This window comes from Hyperolius riggenbachi, chromosome 1 (genome assembly GCF_040937935.1).
Source record: "Hyperolius riggenbachi isolate aHypRig1 chromosome 1, aHypRig1.pri, whole genome shotgun sequence".
Lineage (NCBI taxonomy): Eukaryota > Metazoa > Chordata > Amphibia > Anura > Hyperoliidae > Hyperolius > Hyperolius riggenbachi.
This window is the reverse complement of record NC_090646.1, coordinates 438,526,903-438,547,239: the sequence shown is the minus strand read 5'-3', so window position 1 is coordinate 438,547,239 and position 20,337 is coordinate 438,526,903. Positions and strand designations below refer to the sequence as shown.

The 20,337-nt window shown below is 42.0% G+C and overlaps 1 protein-coding gene across 4 annotated transcripts in view; it reads left to right on the top strand.

Moving 5' to 3' along the window:
* SHC3 (SHC adaptor protein 3) overlaps nt 1-20,337 on the top strand; it is a 152,673-nt gene that overhangs the window by 120,112 nt on the left and 12,224 nt on the right. For all 4 annotated transcript variants that reach the window (XM_068237784.1, XM_068237764.1, XM_068237773.1 and 1 more), the window contains 5 exons: nt 7,454-7,507; nt 13,175-13,226; nt 13,312-13,438; nt 14,895-15,051; nt 16,460-16,556. In XM_068237784.1, coding sequence (XP_068093885.1) covers nt 7,454-7,507; nt 13,175-13,226; nt 13,312-13,438; nt 14,895-15,051; nt 16,460-16,556 — 487 coding nt within the window. The remainder of the gene's footprint in view (nt 1-7,453; nt 7,508-13,174; nt 13,227-13,311; nt 13,439-14,894; nt 15,052-16,459; nt 16,557-20,337) is intronic.

The window sequence follows — 20,337 nt, the reverse complement described above, 5'->3', positions numbered from 1 at the left end:
GTTTGCCAAACGGACCGGATGACCTGACCGGATCCGGACCGGATCCGGATCGGAACCGTACGGTTCTGATCCGGATCCGATCCGGATCCGGTCAGGTTGCATCAGGTGGCAATCAGGATGCGATCTGGATCCGTTTGGCAAAATATACGTGTAAAAAAAAAAAAAATGTTGGGGTCTGGGAGGTCAGCAGAAGGGGGACCTGTGGAATCAGGCCCTCTGCTGTTTAGCACTCACCTCCACCTCCGACATGCTGCCAACATCCTGCCAACACCTCCAGCTCCTGCTGCTCCACTCCAAAATGCTTGCCCATGTGTCCCCAGCCAATATCGCCGCAAAAATCCGCATAGGAAGTGGGGTAGAAGATCCGGATTTCTCAGCCAGTGTGTTGTGCGGCCTCCGGTTCCCATTTGTTTGTATTGGCCGGATGGTGCAGTCCGGCTCCGCCCCGGATACGGCTGCCGGAGGGGCCGGATGAAAAAATAGCGCATGTTGGAACGGAGGCCGGAGTCCGGATCCGGCCCGGATCCGGTCCGGCTCCGGTTCTGCAGAACGGACCCATGTGAACGGACGCATAGGCTTTAATTGCTATGCCGTGCGTCCGTTCCGTCCGTTCTGCAGGCGGTGCGGCTCCGGCACGGCGATTCCGGAGGGCCACCGCAAGTGTGAACCGGGCCTTAGCTGCATGCTTGTTTCAGGTCTGTGATTCAACCACTACTGCATTGAAAGAGATAAGCAGGACTGCCAGGCAACTGGTATGGTGTAAAAGAAAACATCCATATCCCTCTCAGTTTAGGTTCCCTATACAATTAAATTTTACATGAATACTTCTGGACCCTTTCACACTCTGTATGCGTTTCATTTAAAATCCCATGGTTAGTGACAAGATATATATATATATACACTGTACAGCGCTGCGTAATATGTCGGCGCTATATAAATACTAAATAATAATAATAATAATGGTTTACATGTCAGACATAAAATAAAAGTATCACTAGGTTCTCATGTACAGTACATTAAAGTGAACCCGAATTAAAAATACAAGATTTCAGAAATAAAATCTATTTTCTAAATTATAATGATTAATAGCAGCCTTTTTTCAGCTGCATGATGACAAATATAAAATATTTTACATTTATTGGAGGAACACCTCCCTTCCTTTCATATTGCCGGGATTTTTACGGCAAACTGGTGGAGGAGATAAAAAACAAAAACAAAACACAGGCTGCTACTGATGATGTCACAGCGGAGGTGATCTCAGCTTGTGTGAGATTTCACATAGATGACGCCCCTTTGAGGGAGGGTAGCTGATGGCAAACACAACCATGATCTAAAACCTCCAACTAAGCTCAGAAGTAATGGCTGCCACCTGTTTAACCCTAGTTATGAAAAGAGAAGGGTGAAAAGCATGCACTGAAATGCTCATAGGCTTGAAGGAGTGTTTATTTATCTTTGTATGTGTCAGAGTGGTGCAACTAAATATTTTGAATTAAAAAAATGTTTGGTTTGGGTCCGCTTTAAGAACTATATATTTTTGTTTCATCTCTGTTAAAGTAACCTTCCTTTGATACTCCCAATTTTGGCTTTAGACTGGCCGCAAGTTTACAAGCAGGAAGTGAAAATATCTAAGAAACAGGACTTCACAGAGACAAAATATAGGGAAGAACTTACAAACACCTTAAATTAAAAAAGACATCTGTAGTTCAGGTACAATTTAACCGCTTGCCGCCCGCGTCATGCCAGTAGGCATGGCCGCGGCGGCAGCCCCAGGACCAGCTAACGCCAATTGGCGGAAAGTCCTGGGGCAGCAGTTTACGGGAGATCGCGCGCACGGTGCGCGCGCATCTCCCGCTTGGTGGGCGGAGCTGAGCTCCGCCTTCAGTCTCCGAGCGGCGATTGCTGCTCGGGAGACTGTTACACGGCGAAACCGTCGTGTATTTACATGTGCAGCGCTGCGATCAGCAGCAGCGCTGCACTGGGGACAGCCGTGTGACACGGCTGTACCCATGGGGGACAAGAGAGCGATCGGCTCTCATAGGCAGAAGCCTATGACAGCCGATCGCCGTGATTGGCCGGCTGGGGGGAGGGAGGGGATTCAGGAAAAAAAAAGAAAATGTCAAAACATATTTAAAAAACAAACAAACAAACAAATATTTATAAAAAAAAAATAAACACAGGGGGGGGGGGGGCGATCAGACCTCACCAACAGAGAGCTCTGTTGGTGGGGAGAAAAAGGGGGGGGGGATCACTTGTGTGCAGAGGTATACGGCCCTGCAGCTTGGCCTTAAAGCTGCAGTGGCCAATTAATGTAAAATTAGGCTGGTCACTAGGGGGGTTTACCACCATGGTCCTCAAGAGGTTAACTTAACCTTAATTTCATATCCTAACATTTGCCTAATCCTAACAGGAATCCTACCTTTTCATGCCTGACACTCACCTTAACTGGACTCTTCAACCCAATAGTCCTAATTTTACCTTGAGCCTATTTTTAACCCTTTCTAGTGCAAACAGTAACCCTCAATTTTCCCCTAACCTTCACCTTTCAAAAAAAAAAAAACTAGCTCAAGTTTATCATTAACCATAACCCTATGACCCGCCAATATTTGTGGCACTTAATTAACTTACCAGTATGTTTTTGGGATGTTGGAAGAAACCAAAGTCTACGGTGGAGCAGCAATGTAAACAAATGGATTACATATAACCTTTGTGCAGATAGTGTCCTAAAGAGGGACTGTATATGCTGAGTATGGTGAAGGCAGTAAACCTAGGGAATTCAAAAACTGTGCAGTGTATCTGCTCATAAATGAAGGTACTTAATGAACATCTATTTATTATTTATTTGATCAGAAGATATGAATGGTTTATGTATTGGAGATCACCTGCTGGTTTTACCATCTGTGTTTTTAAGTGGAAAAGCTGCTGAATGGCAATGATATGAAACTATCTTCATAGTTCAGTGTGGAACATAATGAGACTAGCTAAAGGGCATCCCCCCTCTTTTGGTAGGAGTTAAAATATTTCTACCAAATATTTGCCTTCAGTTGTATAACGTATACAGTTGTATAATGTATATTGAAACTGTTGCATTAATAAGATGTTGCTGGCCACCTTTCTAAATACTGTCCAGTGCTGTCAGCCATTGTACGTGAATGGATCTTTACTTGCTCAGTCTTTACCCTAGAATCCTCCATCAATCATGCACAGCTACATTGTGCAACAGTCCTTCTCCATTTCACCCATTTAACATATGAACACATGTTCACTTATAATCAATATATGAATAGGAATCTGGACGTTCATCGCTTTAATTTACCACTAATTCTTTAAATGCATTATAAGCTTCCATTAATTGAATTTAACATTGAATCAATGCTTAGATTTAGCTGTTGTGCTGTAATACTCATTTAGATAATATTCTGCTGTGTTGTACTAGTTAGCCAGTGACCCCTATTTCCTGAATCAAGCCTGTATGCATTGTGTTTTTAAACGAAATCAAATCAATGAATGAAGAAGAAAAGCATCTGCAAAATGTGGCTGAGGCTGGCAGCGGTTGCCAGAGCAACTGTTGGAAATACATTTATCATGCAAAAGAATACAAGGCAGGAATCCCGAATGGTGATGTCTGCAGTTAATGTACACTGTGGTGAAAGGCACTGAGCGGAAATATTAGCAGAATGAAATCTGTATATAAAATAGCAACTAGAAGGCCCTTCTCATGATGAGCAACCACTACTCATTCTGATCTAATGTCAGTATTGTTGCTTGTACAGGAAGGTATGAATGGTCAAGGTTTCCTTGAGGATTGGTGAATCTTGGGTGTTTTACCCTAAGTGAGTAATGTTAAAGGGAAATTCTACTTTCATTATGAAAATACAGGAAAAATACATGAGTGCTGCACAAGGTTTTGTTATGCAATTTAGTTCAGTCATGGCCAAACATATTGGCACCCTTGTATTTATTTCAGAAAATGACCCACTTCTCCCAGAAAACTGTTGCAATCTCATATGCTTTGGTCTTCTTATGTTTATTTGTTTTTGTTGGCACTTAAAGGACACAAAAAGGCAGAGAAAAAAAATGAGAGGTTCCACATATAACTTCAGAAATGGTATTGGATTAAATTATTGGCACATAATCAGGATTGTATGAAATAACTATTTGAAACGTGTCAAACATGTGATGCTACTTTGATTTGCAATTCACCAGAAGAAATGAATAGTGTTGACAATTGTTACTAGTTAAAATGGTGAAATGTTGACTCAGCCGCGTTGCTTCCGAAGGTGCCAGCGGTCCTGGTCAGGGATTCATGAGATTTATAGACTCATTTGAACCCCCTGTAAGCCTCAAGAGTACACTGGTAAGTGCCAACTGTGCTTTCTTTCCTTTATTGAAGTGGTTCAATATTCCCTTTGGTTGTTAGTGAATACCCCACTAAACATGAAGACAAGAAAGAAGAGCAAATCATTTTCTGAGCATTGGAGGACAAAAATTATAAAAAAAGCAAAGACAATTTCAAGGCAGTAAGTTCATGTTCAGTAATCTTAATGTTTTCATTGCATGCAACATTGTAAAGACGTTTACATTCATAGCACTGTACCTAAGCTCTATGGACATGGACAAAAGAGAATGATTGATTATATGTTTCACTAAAGACTTGTTCAAATAGTGGATAAAGAATCTCATTCAACCTCCAAGCAAATTCAATCAGACTGGCAGGCACAGGGTGCAGCATTGTCAGCTTGCACTTTCCACCACCATCTGAATGAAAAGGCACACTATGGCAGGAGAACCATGAGAACATCACTACGGCACAGAAACATAAGAAATCCAGATTGGAGTTTGCTAAAACGTACCTGTGGAGGCCACAAGCCCTCTGGGAGAATATCCTCTGGACAGATGAGACAAAAATACAGTTGTTTTTTTTTCAGTAATGCACATCATTCAACTGTTTACAGAAAACAAAAAAAGAACCTTTCAAAGAAAAGAACGTGGGCCCTACAGTCAAAAATGGAGGAGGTTCACTGATGTTTTGCGGTTTCTTTGCTGCTTTGGCACTGTATTGACTGTTTGCATGGTATCATAAAAGATGAAGGCTATCAAAGAATTCCCGGGCTGGAGGTGATGAGTATTACAGCAGGACAGTGACCCAAAGCATAATTCAAAATGCAACCAGAAATGGTTTAATACACTGGAAAGTTCTGAAGTGGCCAGAGATTAGTCCAGATCTAAATCCCATAGAGCACATGTTCTTAAAATAGCAGTTGGGAGGAGGAACCTTTCAAATTTTATGCTGGGAATACACGGCTCGATTCGGAGCCATTTCGATGGCTCGATAGATTATTTCCAACATGTCCGATCTCCCGCCCGATCGCTTCCCTGCTCAATTCTGCATTGAACACAATGCAAAAAGATAAGAAGAACGAGCGGAAGATAAGAGAATCGCCTGCGGAATCGAGCGGGCAATCGATCGAGCGGGAGAATCGAGCAGCAAAATCGAGCTGTGTATACCCAGCATAAGAGACCTGGAGCAGCTGACAAAGGAGGCGTAGTCCAAATTTCCAGTAGAGAGAAGTAAAAGAATCCTTGATTGTTACAGAAAGCAATTAACATCAGTTTTTTTTTTCTTCCAAAGGGTATTGTGTTGATGGTGTCAATAATTTTGCCAATACTTTTCCCTTGCTTTTTTGTGTTCTTCTAATGGCAATACATCACATTGTAATTGCAACAATTGTCTCGGAGAAGTGGTGCATTTTATGAATGCAAGGGTACCTGTATTTTTGGCCATGACTGTATTATTGAAAAGGTAAACTTTCCATGTCAGTTAGCAGCCATCTAAATTTGTCTAAAATCAACTTGCTCTTCTTTGCATTCATGTCAATAACACTTGTGTAGTTTTGTTTGGTGTTGTTATGAGACTGTCCAGGAACTTGCACCTTCATGAAGGAATAATAGCCTGTAGAGTACAGGAGCTTTAGTTACTCATTTTATAACACCTGGGATAATCCATTAACTGCCAGCAGACTTTCACACTGCTATGTCCTAATTCTACACTGAGGAATAACTGTGTTTTTTTATTTACATAAAAACAAAGTAATCACTCTAAAATAAGTTTTGCCATTAATCCTTGCAATATGTATAGCTCATTGTGCTCACTTAGGACTGTCCAAACTTGTTTATTCAAAGTCCTGGTTTACAGCCAAAATGGTTCAACAATCCTTAACGCAATGCAATGAAGCTAGAGTGTGTTGGGCGGGATGTGAGTGCTAAGATGCTAAGTGAACTAGCACAACAGCCGTTTCGTATCTGCACAGATGCTTGCTTACATGCTAAGTTGGACAAAAATAGTTCTGAGAAGGAAATTTTTACCATTGTAGGGCATTACCTTAATTTTTTTTCAACACTTTGTAATTGTTTTTGACCAAGGACACGAGCGACTGTAGTTCTGAATGGGAAATGTCCTATTCTTGCATGAAATATGATTCCAGCTGCTCAATAGTTCGGGCTTTCCTTTGTCCTATTTTTCATTTCAAAATCACCAAATATTTTTAATGGGTCTATTGTTTTTTCTTTTTTAAATCAATGGCTGACAGGTTTGGACTGCAGACAGGCTACTTAAGCATTTAGACTCTGTCTTACTACAGATTCCTGGTGTTATACATGCAGGTGAGGTTTGAAATAATCAAGATCTTCCTCCAAAAAGACATTGTGGATGGCAGCATAAGTTCCTCCAAAAACATGTATATGTTAAATTGCAAAGTACAAAATTCTTGCATTTTGTAGAGGGCACTCTATGCAGTGGTTTCGCTGTTTAGGCAAAGTGCAAAATTAACGCCTTATTAATAAGGAATGACTTACAAGTATCTCACAAGTTTCTGTTTTGGCCAAGTAGTGTGAAATTTGCTCGCTGAACAGGAAGGAAGAAAACAAAAAGAGGAGCAGAACTTTTTTCAACCTACTTGTTGCCACAGGGAGGCTAGAACATCATTTTCATGTTCTGACTTCATAGACAAGACATCTATGAAACCATAAAATGGAGGACATTCTTACAGGGAAGGATGACACACAATATATGCTCTGCAAACACCAACACTTTTTTAGGTAAAGCCGGGGCAAGCTTCCAGGTGTGGCAGAACTCACCAGACCAAACACTCATATATAAAATCAAATAAGAAAGAGGCAGTGCATCAAAGGATATGTTTGAAGCAAATGTATTGCCCATGTGGCTTTCATCAGATGTGACAAACAGCACTGATGTGTGGTAAGCTGTAGAACCTACCTGTAATGTGCTTTCAGGGTACCACAGTTTACTGCAAGGGTTTTGATTCAACCACCTGGAGTGGCAGAAGTCTCCAGATTCCATGTTGTGTGTGCATTTGTAAATTGAAATCTGACATAAGCAATAAACAAAGAGCATTGGCTAATTCAATTGTGTCACTGTCTTCTCATCTTATTGCAGATCATTGCAAATCATCATATGCAGTCCATTTCCTTTGCATCTGGTGGGGACCCGGTAAGTTATTCTACCTCTCAGTTTTATGGTGTGTTCTATTAAGAAATAGATGGCCTTTAGGTGCAAGAACAGATTTCTAAATAAGTATATTCCACATGCTTAATCTTAATAAAACGACATTGTGGACTATTTCATCATGAACTTGTTTTCTAGCACCCAGCGCAAAATTTAAAAGAAGAAAAAGTACTGGCATACTCGATTTAACAGCTTAAAGGACAGGTCTGAGGTTAAAAAAAAACAAAATCTACCTACCTGGGTCTTCCTCCAGCCTCTGGCACCCCATCTTTTCCTCGCCGCAGCTCCTCTTCCAGCCAGTGTCCCGGGGTCCCTTCGGTTGCAAATGCTGACCTTGCCAGGTCGGTATCTTCTGACATGGATGATTGCGCAGCCGTGCACATTTGGCAAGCAGTTAAAAAGGGTGCTGTGTATAGCACAATGTTAGTAACCGCTTTTGTGGCACTCACAGTATAATAAAGGTGCACAATATTTTTTAACGGCTATAGGAAGTATTAATACGAAAATCATAGGAAAATTCTCATAATGGCAACCCTTATTAGATTTAGCTGCAGGGGGATGGGTGGGGGGTACTCGGGATATCATCATTAGTTGAAGCTCTTGTCACAATGGGAGAGAGATGTGGAGTGTTTGCTGTCGTAATAAAACGACATTGTGGACTATTTCATCATGAACTTGTTTTCTAGCACCCAGCGCAAAATTTAAAAGAAGAAAAAGTACTGGCATACTCGATTTAACAGCTTAAAGGACAGGTCTGAGGTTAAAAAAAACAAAATCTACCTACCTGGGTCTTCCTCCAGCCTCTGGCACCCCATCTTTTCCTCGCCGCAGCTCCTCTTCCAGCCAGTGTCCCGGGGTCCCTTCGGTTGCAAATGCTGACCTTGCCAGGTCGGTATCTTCTGACATGGATGATTGCGCAGCCGTGCACATTTGGCAAGCAGTTAAAAAGGGTGCTGTGTATAGCACAATGTTAGTAACCGCTTTTGTGGCGCCCACAGTATAATAAAGGTGCACAATATTTTTTAACGGCTATAGGAAGTATTAATACGAAAATCATAGGAAAATTCTCATAATGGCAACCCTTATTAGATTTAGCTGCAGGGGGATGGGTGGGGGGTACTCGGGATATCATCATTAGTTGAAGCTCTTGTCACAATGGGAGAGAGATGTGGAGTGTTTGCTTCGTATTTTCATTTTGCTTTTCTGCTTTGGTTTTAAGTGTTTAACGTGTTCTTGGTGTTAACTGACGGACCTTTTGACCTTTTGGGCATGATCAAGTGCCCTTACACCTATTGCTGGCAGTATATAGCGATAGCAATACTAACTATTTTTTGGCTGAATTAAATTTACTCAGTTGTTGTAGTTGGACTTTCCTTTGTCTCGGTATAAACAGGTAATATGACTTAGCATAGATATAAAAAGGGAAACAGCTCTTTATATAATGCGCAACAATGTTTTACTGTAATTTTGCAATGTTCTAACTTCAAATTTCAAATAAAAATGATAGAAACAATATTCACATAATGGCAGTATGAAGTCTTAATACGAAAATCATATAGAGGAAGACTCAATATGAAAATCATAGGGAAATTCATATAACAGCTAATTGAACCAGTTGGGGGCTACTGCACATGCGCAGTCCTATCGATGACTGTGCTCCCAGGGAGTTCCATCCAGGACGCCCGTAGACAGCATTGTGCATGCTCAGTAGCCCACGACTGCTCCAGCAGAGGATTTTTCAGAAGGCACAGTCATGCTCCACTGCTCATGTGTGGTCCCAGCCACAAGCGCCTCCTCTGGGAGCACTCTACACATGTGCAGTTACAGTCTCAGCAAACTGCACAGGTACAGAACTCTCCTGGCCACAGGAGTGTGATTGGGGGTGAGCAATGCCAGGACTGCACATGCGCAGGGGAGCATGACTGGGGAATTCATGAAAGCTGGCTGCGGGATAATGGAGCAGCGCGGGAAGTTGGCAAGGGAGCCCACAGCCTACAGGGGGCTGGAGAAAGCCCCAGGTAAGTATACATGCTTTTCTTTATTTTATCTCAGATTTCCCTTAATAAATATTGTAATATGTGTGTGCATTTTTGTACACTTTACTTCTGTTTGTTGCAGTTAGACATTGGTCATTTATCCCTATTTTTTTGGTCTGACTTTGTTAAAAGTGTACAGGGCAGGGCTCTCTCACCCTTTTATGTCTTGGAATTTGTTATACAGGGTGGGCCATTTATATGGACCTTAATAAAATGGGAATGGTTGGTGATATTAACTTCCTGTTTGTGGCACATTAGTATATGTGAGGGGGAAAACTTTTCAAGATGGGTGGTGACCATGGCAAATTCCCAATAAGTTTGATGTGTCTCATGACCCTCTTCATAATGAAAAAACAAAAGTTGGATTCAAAATAGCCGACTTCAAATTGACCGCCATGGTCACCACCCATCTTGAAAAGTTTCCCCCCTCACATATACTAATGTGCCACAAACAGGAACTTAATATCACCAACCATTCCCATTTTATTAAGGTGTATCCATATAAATGGCCCACCCTGTACATTCTACTCATATTACTTTTGTCACTTTAATTACCAATTATGTATTTTGTACCAACTCTGTATTTTGTATATTGGTGTATACCACTGTCTGCATTATTTTTTACCCCATGTTTGTTTCTTACTTTGTACAGCGCCATGGAATATGTTGACACTTTATAAATAAATAATTATAATAATCTTCTTGAGTCTGTGAAGTAGGTTGTAAAGCGCTGCGGAATATGTTGGCGCTATATAAATAAAAAATAATAATAATAATAATCACAAGATTAATTAAGATGATGTTTTATGCAATAGAGGTTATACACATTAACCATTATGTAGAACACTTACCCACTGAATAATACTTGTACCTTTAGTCATTGTACCAAAACATTTAAACTGTACTGTTCATCAACCTTGTTGGTGCATACCAGCATTTGCATGTTTAAAGGGAACCTTAACTGATGAAAAAAAATAGTTTAACTTACTGTACCTGGGGCTTTTACTGGTCCCTTGCAGACATCCTGTTCCCGCGCCGGGGCAAACCGATCCTCCGATCCCCCGCAGTGAGCCAGTTTAGTTTCTGGCAACTATTTAGATGGTCAACGCTGCACCTGCACGCGCTTCCTTGATCACTCTCCCGTCGTCGGGAGCATCCTGCACACAGAAATTCTCATACTGCGCATGTGTAGGACGCTCCCCGTTACGAGTGAGGCCAAGGTTACACAGGTGCAGTGGCCACTGTCTGGACAGTCGCCAGAAACTAAACTGGCTCACTGCGGGAGACCGGAGGATTGGTTTGTCCCAGCGCGGGAACAGGATGTCTGCAGGGGGCCAGCTGAAGCCCCAGGTACAGTAAGTTAAACTCTTTTTTTTTTATCAGTTAAGGTTCACTTTAAATGTTATGCCTGGTGGCAGATATCCCTAACTGTAAGGGGTGGGCCTTCAGAGGTAGGTGAACAAAACCTCTGACTGGCCAAACATAACTGAGAATGAGGCTTTGTTTACCTCCTAAGGCCCAGCCCTACACAATAAAAGATATAGAAAGTACGGTACTTATCCGTTAGCCGGGCGCATCCGGCAGGTGGCGCTAATTACTATTCGCCCTCCAGGCCACCATGGATAGTAGGGAAAGATGTAACTATGGTGTAGTTTTGGCGCCACCTGCCGGATGCGCCCAGCTAACGGATAAGTACCGAAAGTACTGTAGTCTTACTTCAATGGCAGATGTGTCAGCTTGGTGCTATGCCCTACCTGTTTCAGTGGGCTGTTGGTGACACCAGAATATGTTGTGAGGTTGAGCTGAATTGCTCTCTGTCTCAACCAGTCACTCTATGGTTATACTAATGAAGAAAATGCATACAGAATACTCACCTGGGCTTTTTAATGTGTATTTACTGTATAGTTTAGAGATTACTGTATAGACAGGGCCCACAGCACCTTTGAGTCATGATCTAGATATGCTATAAGGATGACTGAACCTCACCCCTACTCCGCTGACACAGCACAAGGATGACAACCTAATAGTTAACAGAGCCAGGGAACAAGGGGTATAAAAGTGGCACCAAGTGTGTCAGATTTGTAAAGGGTCAATTGTGCCAGTTATGGCACAGAGGACAACAGGAAGTTAATAGTGTCAAGCAGTGCTAGGAAAGTGGAAGGTCAAGGTGCCAGCCAGGCACTATGCATATATGCAGTCACACAGCAGAAAGCAAAGCTGTTTCCCTGCCATGCTCAAAGCAAGCTTGGATGATAGCTTCATTATGACTTAAGATGTTATGGCATGGAAGGAGGTTATACTTTAGCTTCCACTGAGATTGGATTTTTTTTTTTAACAAATGTGTACTACATTGCATACATTTGTGGAGGTCCTTTGCTCCTGTGGGAGACACAGGATTAAGTAAATACTACATTGCAAAAGTTTGCAACTGGGGACGTAGCAATAGGGGTTGCAGAGATAGCCACCGCATCAGGCCCTTGGGCCAGAGGGGCCCCAAAGGGCCCTCCCTCAACTGCAGTATTAGCTCTCTATTGGTCCTGTGCTCATAATAATCACTTCTATAGATATTTTGACTAGTGGTAATCATTAACAAACTGTTCCCCATCCCCTTCTTGCACCTCTGACATGTAGTTGCCATTGGCAGGTTTTGGTGCGCCGTATCAATTGTTTTGTATAGAGTGCTTGGGGGTCCCCATTGTAAAACTTGCATCGGGGCCCACAGCTCCTTAGCTACGCCACTGTTTGTAACCCTCATCTATTTCTTATAAGAGCAAAGCAAGTATTGCCCAGTATTCTCACTACTGCTGCCACATGCCAACAAAAATATTTTTAATAAACCTAAGACGGTATGGATTTGGCATATTGCGTTTCCTGAATAAACATGGATTAGGCTCTGCCTCCTTATGTATGCCACCATTGTTTATCCAGGACCCGGAGTGCTGCCGGATCGTTAGCCTGGCACATCAACTACTAGCAACAAGAGGTGTGCATCACACTACTACGTGCACCATTGTTTATCTAGGAAAGAAAAATTACGGAAGTATTCAATTTTCCGGTTTCCTGAATAAACATGGCGGCATACTTCAGGGGCCTAACCCAGAAGTATGCCGCCATTGTTTATCCAGGAAAGGAAAAGTACGGAAGGTAAGTATTCAGTTTTCCAGTTTCACACTGTGTGGATGCATGCATGTAATTGCAATTGCACCTCTGCTATTTTACTAATCTTTCAGCAGCCCTTGCAAAGTCTTAACACCTGAATAGAAAACATTAAAAAAACATTTAAAAAAAAACATTAAAAAAAAAAAAAATCCGATTTTCTGGATCACTTTTTTTCTTCATTGATCTCCCATAAACGAGTATACCAACTCCTAGCCACATACAAAAAAATAAAGACAAAACAAACAATGGGCATTTTTTCCAGCAGATGGATCTCAGCAAGGCATTATGAGTAGTACATTGCCTCCTAGTGGGGACTGTGTATGATTACATTTCACTGACGTGCTTGATAGAATTTACACTTTCTCTTCTTTTTTTTTTTTCCATAGAAATATGTCTATTTTTAGACATTAATTTTGGATAAAAATGATTTTGCATTTTCTCTGTGTTCTTTATTTAGGATGCAGCTGACTATGTTGCATATGTAGCAAAGGATCCTGTTAATCGTCGAGGTGAGTTTCAAAAACCAAAGCCTTTTAAATTATAGGATGGGAGACGTTCGCCTGTATGTATAACTCTTTCTGTCTTTCACCTAAGCCTGTCATATTCTGGAATGTGGTGATGGGTTAGCTCAAGATGTCATCAGCACGATAGGACAAGCTTTCGAATTACGATTTAAACAGTATTTACAATGTCCATCTAAGATACCTGCATTCCCAGACAGGTGAGTAGATGTCATGTATGATACAAGATTGGTGATCTGTGATGTATTTTTATCAGTATATTAATGGCTCTGTATGCCTATCAAGCAAAAGCTTTAAAGTACCCTTGACCTGGTCCCCCCCCCCCCCCCCAATACTTTTATTATGTTTAATTCAGCCCCCTCCGCTTGCCGCTATAGTTCCCCTTATTATTCTCTGCACACAGAGCACAGGGGAGCTGCACTGTGTGCGCTCTTGTGGTATTTGAGGTTGGATTTCTCTACGACCTCAATTAGCACAAGACCGCACACAGCGCAGCTCCCCTGCACGCTGTGTGCAGCGAGTCATATGGGGAACTATAGCGGCGAGTGGAGGGGGCGGGGTTAAGGAGGAGCAGAGTGGAGGAAGAGCTGCCACTTACTCCCTGCACATATTTGATGTCAGGACGGGCCCGCAGGGGGCGCTGAAGGTGGGAGGCTGGTGCTGTGTGCTAGTCACACAGCACCAGGAGCAAAATATATTAAAAGTATCGGGGACCAGGTCAGGGATCAGGGGTACTTTAAGAATAAGGATATTTAAAAAGTATACTTCTATCAAGAATATCTTGTATTCTAGAGAGGAAAACATTAGTCTCTTGTCAGATCCTTTCTATATATTTTAAAAAGCTTCATTAGACAGACAAACTACTGTATGTTTAAGATTGATCAGCAAGCTCATGGTGAACCAGAACTCCTAGGAGTGTGTAAGGGCCTGAAATGGACCAAAAATCCCTTTTACTAAAATGTTATGCAAAACATACATTAGTCTTCTTAAAACAGAAGGTATTTGTAATTATTCAGGGTGGAGTGAGCATATGATGTTAATTATCCCTTTGTTGTCCCTGATAGCTAAACACACCTCCAGAATCACTGGAATGCAATGATGTGTAAGCTTGTTATCTGTACAGGGCCATACGAATCCAACATACAACTGTATGCATGGTGGATTAGTTTGGCTCTGTAATAATAACAAGCTGACACATCATTGCATTCCAGCGTTTCTGGAGGTGTGTTTAGCTTACAGGGACAACAAAGGATAATTTGCATATTCAAACGTGATGCTTCATTGGAGACATCATATGCTCACTCTAATCTGAATAATCACAAATACCTTCTGTTTTAAGAAGGCAAACCTTTTTTTGGCAACCTAGGTTTACTGTAGGGTTCCTCTCCATATGGTTGAGTCACTGTGAAAGCGGCCTCGCATGGCTTGTCTGTTACTGATGCATGCGTAGAGCCCCACAGATATGAGTATCATCTTCATCCTCTGGAAAAAGCATGTCATTGTTGATTGGGAATACTTGGAAATTGCCACTGACAATATCTTTACTTTAACATTTTTAATTACAGTACATTTTTGTACACCTGTTAGAAAACGGATAATGTTCATTAATATCGTTAGCAGATAATCATTCAGAGTTATTGTATTTTCTCTTTAAAGAATGCAGAGTTTAGATGATCCACTTTGGCCAGAAGAGGATACAACATCAACAGAACCTCAGTATTACAACAGTATTCCAAACAAACTCCCCCCTCCTGGAGGGATAATTGATGAGAGGTTAAAAAATCAGAATCCAAGCCAAGGAGACAATAATCAGGTATACATGAGTGTTTTAAAATATGTGTGGAAGCTGTACTGACCAAAGCAGAGTTAAGCATGGCCGGATTTGAGGCAAGGCCAAAAAAGGCTATGGCCTAGGGCACCAGGAGGCAGGGGACGGGCAGTGGGCTGGCACACTAAGGTAGTTAAACTGCCACATATGTAAACCGCAGCAGTCAAAAGCCCAGTCCGTAGCTGCGCTGCTTCCACAGGGACGAGCTCTGAGAGCCGAGCGATGAAGCTGGGCGCCCCATAGCAGCAATGTTATGCTGCGCGGGGCATGTAGTAGTAATTCGGGCTGCGGCGGCTGCCAGACCCCGAATTACATCTCCCTCCGAGTTGCGACAACTCGGAGGGGGAATAGTATTTAACGCCGCCTCAGAGTTTTGTGGCAGCGGTGAGAGCTGTCATTTGTCTCTCCCCGTGCCGAACTGAGCGGCGCTGAGTTAATATGTACTCGGTTAGCATGGTTGAGAGAGGCGGCAAGCAAGGGGAATGAGCAGCATGATTCAAGCTGACCCGGCTTCCAACATATTGGGTTGAGCCTATAAAAACTCTAAGCTTCATAGCTTTATACACAGTTTTACACTCTGGTGGCCTTGAATATGTTTTATTTGAGATTATTTGGATCAAGATTGTCCTTTTCAAGTGGAGGAAATACAGAGCACAGGACCGTGGATTAGGCAGGGGGCAACCTGATAACCCGACATGCGCTGTAGATCTGTCTAGCTGAGGGTCATTTATAGAGGGTGAGTGCCCACTTCTTGGGGTGAGGTGGTGTTTATTATCACCGAAAGATTATAGACAACGCTTCTGTCTGGGACGCTGGTTGTCTGTAGGAATTTCTATTCCCGTTTTGTGTGCAGTCTTTGAACCTGACATAAACTGGACTCTAGTTCACTGCCTAATCAGCCTGTGGTCTCCGGTTCAGCCGCGATCAGCCCTGGTAATAGGCTCAGTCGCCTCAGTCTGGGTCTACATGCGCAGAAGACCCAGACTGGACCTGGACTATTACCGGGGCTGGTCGCGGCTAAATGGTGAGGGAATCGCACATATTCATGGGGTGGGAGGAAGCCCCGGGTAAGTATCAAATCTTTAGATAGTGAGATCTCTGGTACACTTTAAGCTCTGTACACACGCTAGAGGTAACTCGGTCAAGGTGGATGATAACGACCACATCTGCTTAGAATCCAGTGTGTGTACAGCAGCCAGCGACCCCCCTCAACTGCTCGCAAGCATGCAAGCTAGTGACGTTTCTGTACAGCCTCAGCCCTGCAATGTTGCCCAAGGGATCGGGTGCCAACTCACACCGTATGAGTGTATAAGTCTTTCAATCTAGTAAGATAAGTACTTTTTTGTGTAAAATTAGTTGAAAACTTACTGGAAATGATTTGCCTTTGATTTAGTTTCTGACATCTTCTGGATCTGAGCAGACATACTACCAAGGTCGTCATCTAGTAGAAAAACCTAATGAAGTCTTTCAGCAAGCAGTAAAAAGGCAAGGTAAGTAATCTAAGATGCCTGGCACAGAGCCATTTAATTTTATAGTTACACATGCCAATATTTTATTCTTCTGTTATTGCCAAACACTTACATTTAATTATAGATGTTTATTCGGCTTCCAGAATGCACAGAGAGAACAAAACATGTTTTTCCTTACCTGGCATGCATGAAGTATGATCACAAGCCATTTGTAAAGATTATACTACATTTTCACTATATGCTGCTTTTCATAGATCATCAAGAGTTGAAACTCAACAGTTGTACGATCTTCTTAAAGCACACATTTATCTTTATAAAATGTTTCATATGTATTATTTTATGTGATTCACATATAATCTCCATTTGTGTAAAGCAGGGATGTTGAACTCCAGTTCTTGAGGGCCATATCCATGCCAATGTTTAGGATGGACTGAGAAATGGAGAAATGTGTTCTGCTTGATGAACCACATCTTTCCTGATTCAGTTCCACCAATTCATTTCAGCTGTGCCAAAAATGTTTGAGGAACTCAGCCCTTCAGAACTGGAGTTAGACATAAAAATGAGTATCAATATATAATGATAGTATACCAATATACTGTTTATCATTGAATATAAGTTGACCCCAATATTTGACGCTATTAAAGGATACCTGAAGTGACATGTGACATGATGAGATAGACATGGGTATGTACAGTACAGTGCCTAGCACACAAATAACTATGCTGTGTTCTTTTTTGCGAAAGAGTTAAATATCAGGTATGTAAGTGGCTGACTCAGTCCTGACTCAGACAGGAAGTGACTACAGTGTGACCCTCACTGATAAGAAATTACAACTATAAAACACTTTCCTAGCAGAAAATGGCTTCTGAGAGCACGAAAGAGGTAAAAAGGGGAATTTCTTATCAGTGATGGTCACACTGTAGTCACTTCCTGTCTGAGTCAGGACTGAGTCAGCCACTTACATACCCGATATTTAACTCTTTCAGACAAAGAAAGAAAAAAAAAAGAACACTGCATATTTATTTGTGTGTTAGGCACTGTACATAGAAATGTCTTTCTCATCATGTCACTTTGGGTATCCTTTAAGCTAGAATTTTTTCAATACTCAAATATAAGTCTATCCAGCAAACTCTGCACCTGATTGCACAGCCTAAATAACCCTCCTGAGAGATTTTCTCCACAAGCAGAGTTGTGAAAAGTGGAACAAAGTAAACTGACACAACAAAGTACAGTGAGATGCGAAAGTTTGGGCTACCTTGTTAATTGTTATGATTTTGCTGTATAAATCGTTGGTTGTTATGATAAAAAAAAAAAGTTAGTTAAATATATCATATAGGAGACACACACAGTGATATTTGAGAAGTGAAATTAAGTTTATTGGATTTACAGAAAGTGTGCAATAATTGTTTAAACAAAATTAGGCAAGTGCATACATTTGGGCACCACAAAAAAAAAAAATGAAATCAATATTTAGTAAATCCCCTTTTGCAGAAATTAAAGCCTCTAAATGCTTCCTGTAGGTTTTAATGAGAGTCTGGATTCTGGATGAAGGTATTTTGGACCATTCCTCTTTACAAAACATCTCTAATTCATTCAGGTTTGATGGCTTCCGAGCCTGGACAGCTCTCTTTAACTCACACCACAGATTTTAAATAATATTCAGGTCTGGGGACTGAGATGGCCATTCCAGAACATTGTACTTGTTCCTTTGCATGAATGCCTTAGTGGATTTTGAGCAGCGTTTGGGGTTGTTGTCTTAATGAAAGATCCAGCCCTGGCGCAGCTTCAGTTTTGTCACTGATTCCTGGACATTGGTCTCCAGAATCTACTGATACTGAGTGGAATCCATGCGTCCCTCAACTTTGACAAGATTCCCAGTCCCTGCATTGGCCACACAGTCCCACAGCATGATGAAACCACCACCATATTTTACTGTATGTAGCAGGTGTTTTTCTTGGAATGCTGTGTTCTTTTTCCTCCATGCATAACGCCCCTTGTTATGCCCAAATAACTCAATTTTAGTTTCATCAGTCCGCAGCACCTTATTCCAAAATGAAGCTGGCTTGTCCAAATGTGCTTTAGCATACCTCAAGCGGCTCTGTTTGTGCTGTGGGCAGAGAAAAGGCTTCCTCTGCATCACTCTTGCATACAGCATCTCCTTGTGTAAAGTGTGCCGAATGGTTGAACGATGCACAGTGACTCCATCTGCAGCAAGATGATGTTGTAGGTCTTTGGTGTGGGTTGACTCTGACTGTTCTCACTTCTCACTTATGTCTATCCGAGATTTTTCTTGGTCTGCCACTTCGAGCCTTAACTTGAACTGAGTCTGTGGTCTTCCATTTCCTCAATATGTTCCTAACTGTGGAAACAGACAGCTGATATCTCTGAGACAGCTTTATGTATCCTTCCCCTAAACCATGATGGTGAACAATCTTTGTCTTCAAGTCACTTGAGAGTTGATTTGAGACCCATGTTGCTACTCTTCAGAGAAAATTAAAAGAGGCGGGAAACTTACAATTGACCCCCTTAAATACGCTTTCTCATAATTGGATTCACCTGTGTATGTAGGTCAGGGGTCACTGAGCTTACCAAGCCAATTTGAGTTCCAATAATTAGTTTTAAAGGTTTTGGAGTCAATAAAATTACAACAGTGCCCAAATGTATGCTCCTGCCTAATTTTGTTTAAAGAATTATTGCACACTTTTTGTAAATCCAATAAACTTAATTTCACTTTTTGTGTGATTCCTATATGATATATGTAACTGACATTTTTTATCATAACAACCAATGATTTATACAGGAAAATCATGACAATTAACAAGGTTGCCCAAACCTTCGCACCCCACTGTATTTTGTCCATAGCAGCCAGACTCCTTCATCCACTACCCAGCTTGGTTAATTTATAATTACATTTTCATGGAGCTGACTGCAATGCACCACCACTGTCATCTGTGATAAATTATAATGTGCAATCTCTCTCTCCTTCTTCCTGAAACCTGAAGCTGTAACCTACTCTGACCCCCCCCTTCCCACCCACCACAATCTAATGGGGGCCGCTTTTTGCTGTCTTCCCCCTTCCATTTGATACAATGCAGACCCTGCAGCAGAAGCCTCACCATTCCCACCACTGGTGTCTGGTCAGTATGCCCTAGATTGCTGGCGTCCCCTACATGTCATGTCGTAACCATTTCTCATCAGCACCCGCCATAGAACATTCAGTCTCTGAAACAGCTGGTTTTGGAGATATTCACAGTTGCCTGATAATTTTGTGCTGCCCACCCAGAAAGTTCTGAGAAGGACTGCTCCATTTTCCGTATGGGGTGCACCACTCTCTCTATGGACTGCACATTTACTTAAGTACTGCAGCAACCAATAGCCAAGTGATGTCCTACCTCCACTAAAAGTGCAGTCCGTATAGAGAATGGGGAACTCTGTACGGAGAATGGTGCACCCTGTACAGAGGATGGTGCAGTCCTTCTCAGAGCTTCTGGTGCTGCTTCCGGGCAGGGCATCATTTTATATGGCAACTGTGCATGTTTCAGAAACCAGCTGTTTTTAACAGCTGTTTCAGAGACTGAAAGTTCTATTGTGCATCAGTAATACAGCGCCAGCCTGATGACAAGAAATGGTTACATCATGACGTGTAGAGGACACCAACAATCTAGGGCATACAGAGACCACAACGAGCACCACGGCCCCCTCCCCATACTCACACTGCTCTGCCTTCATCAGTGTACTTCCGGCTGCCAATGTACCATAGTTACTCCTGACAGACAGACCAGTGTTAGGGAGTGGAGATGGC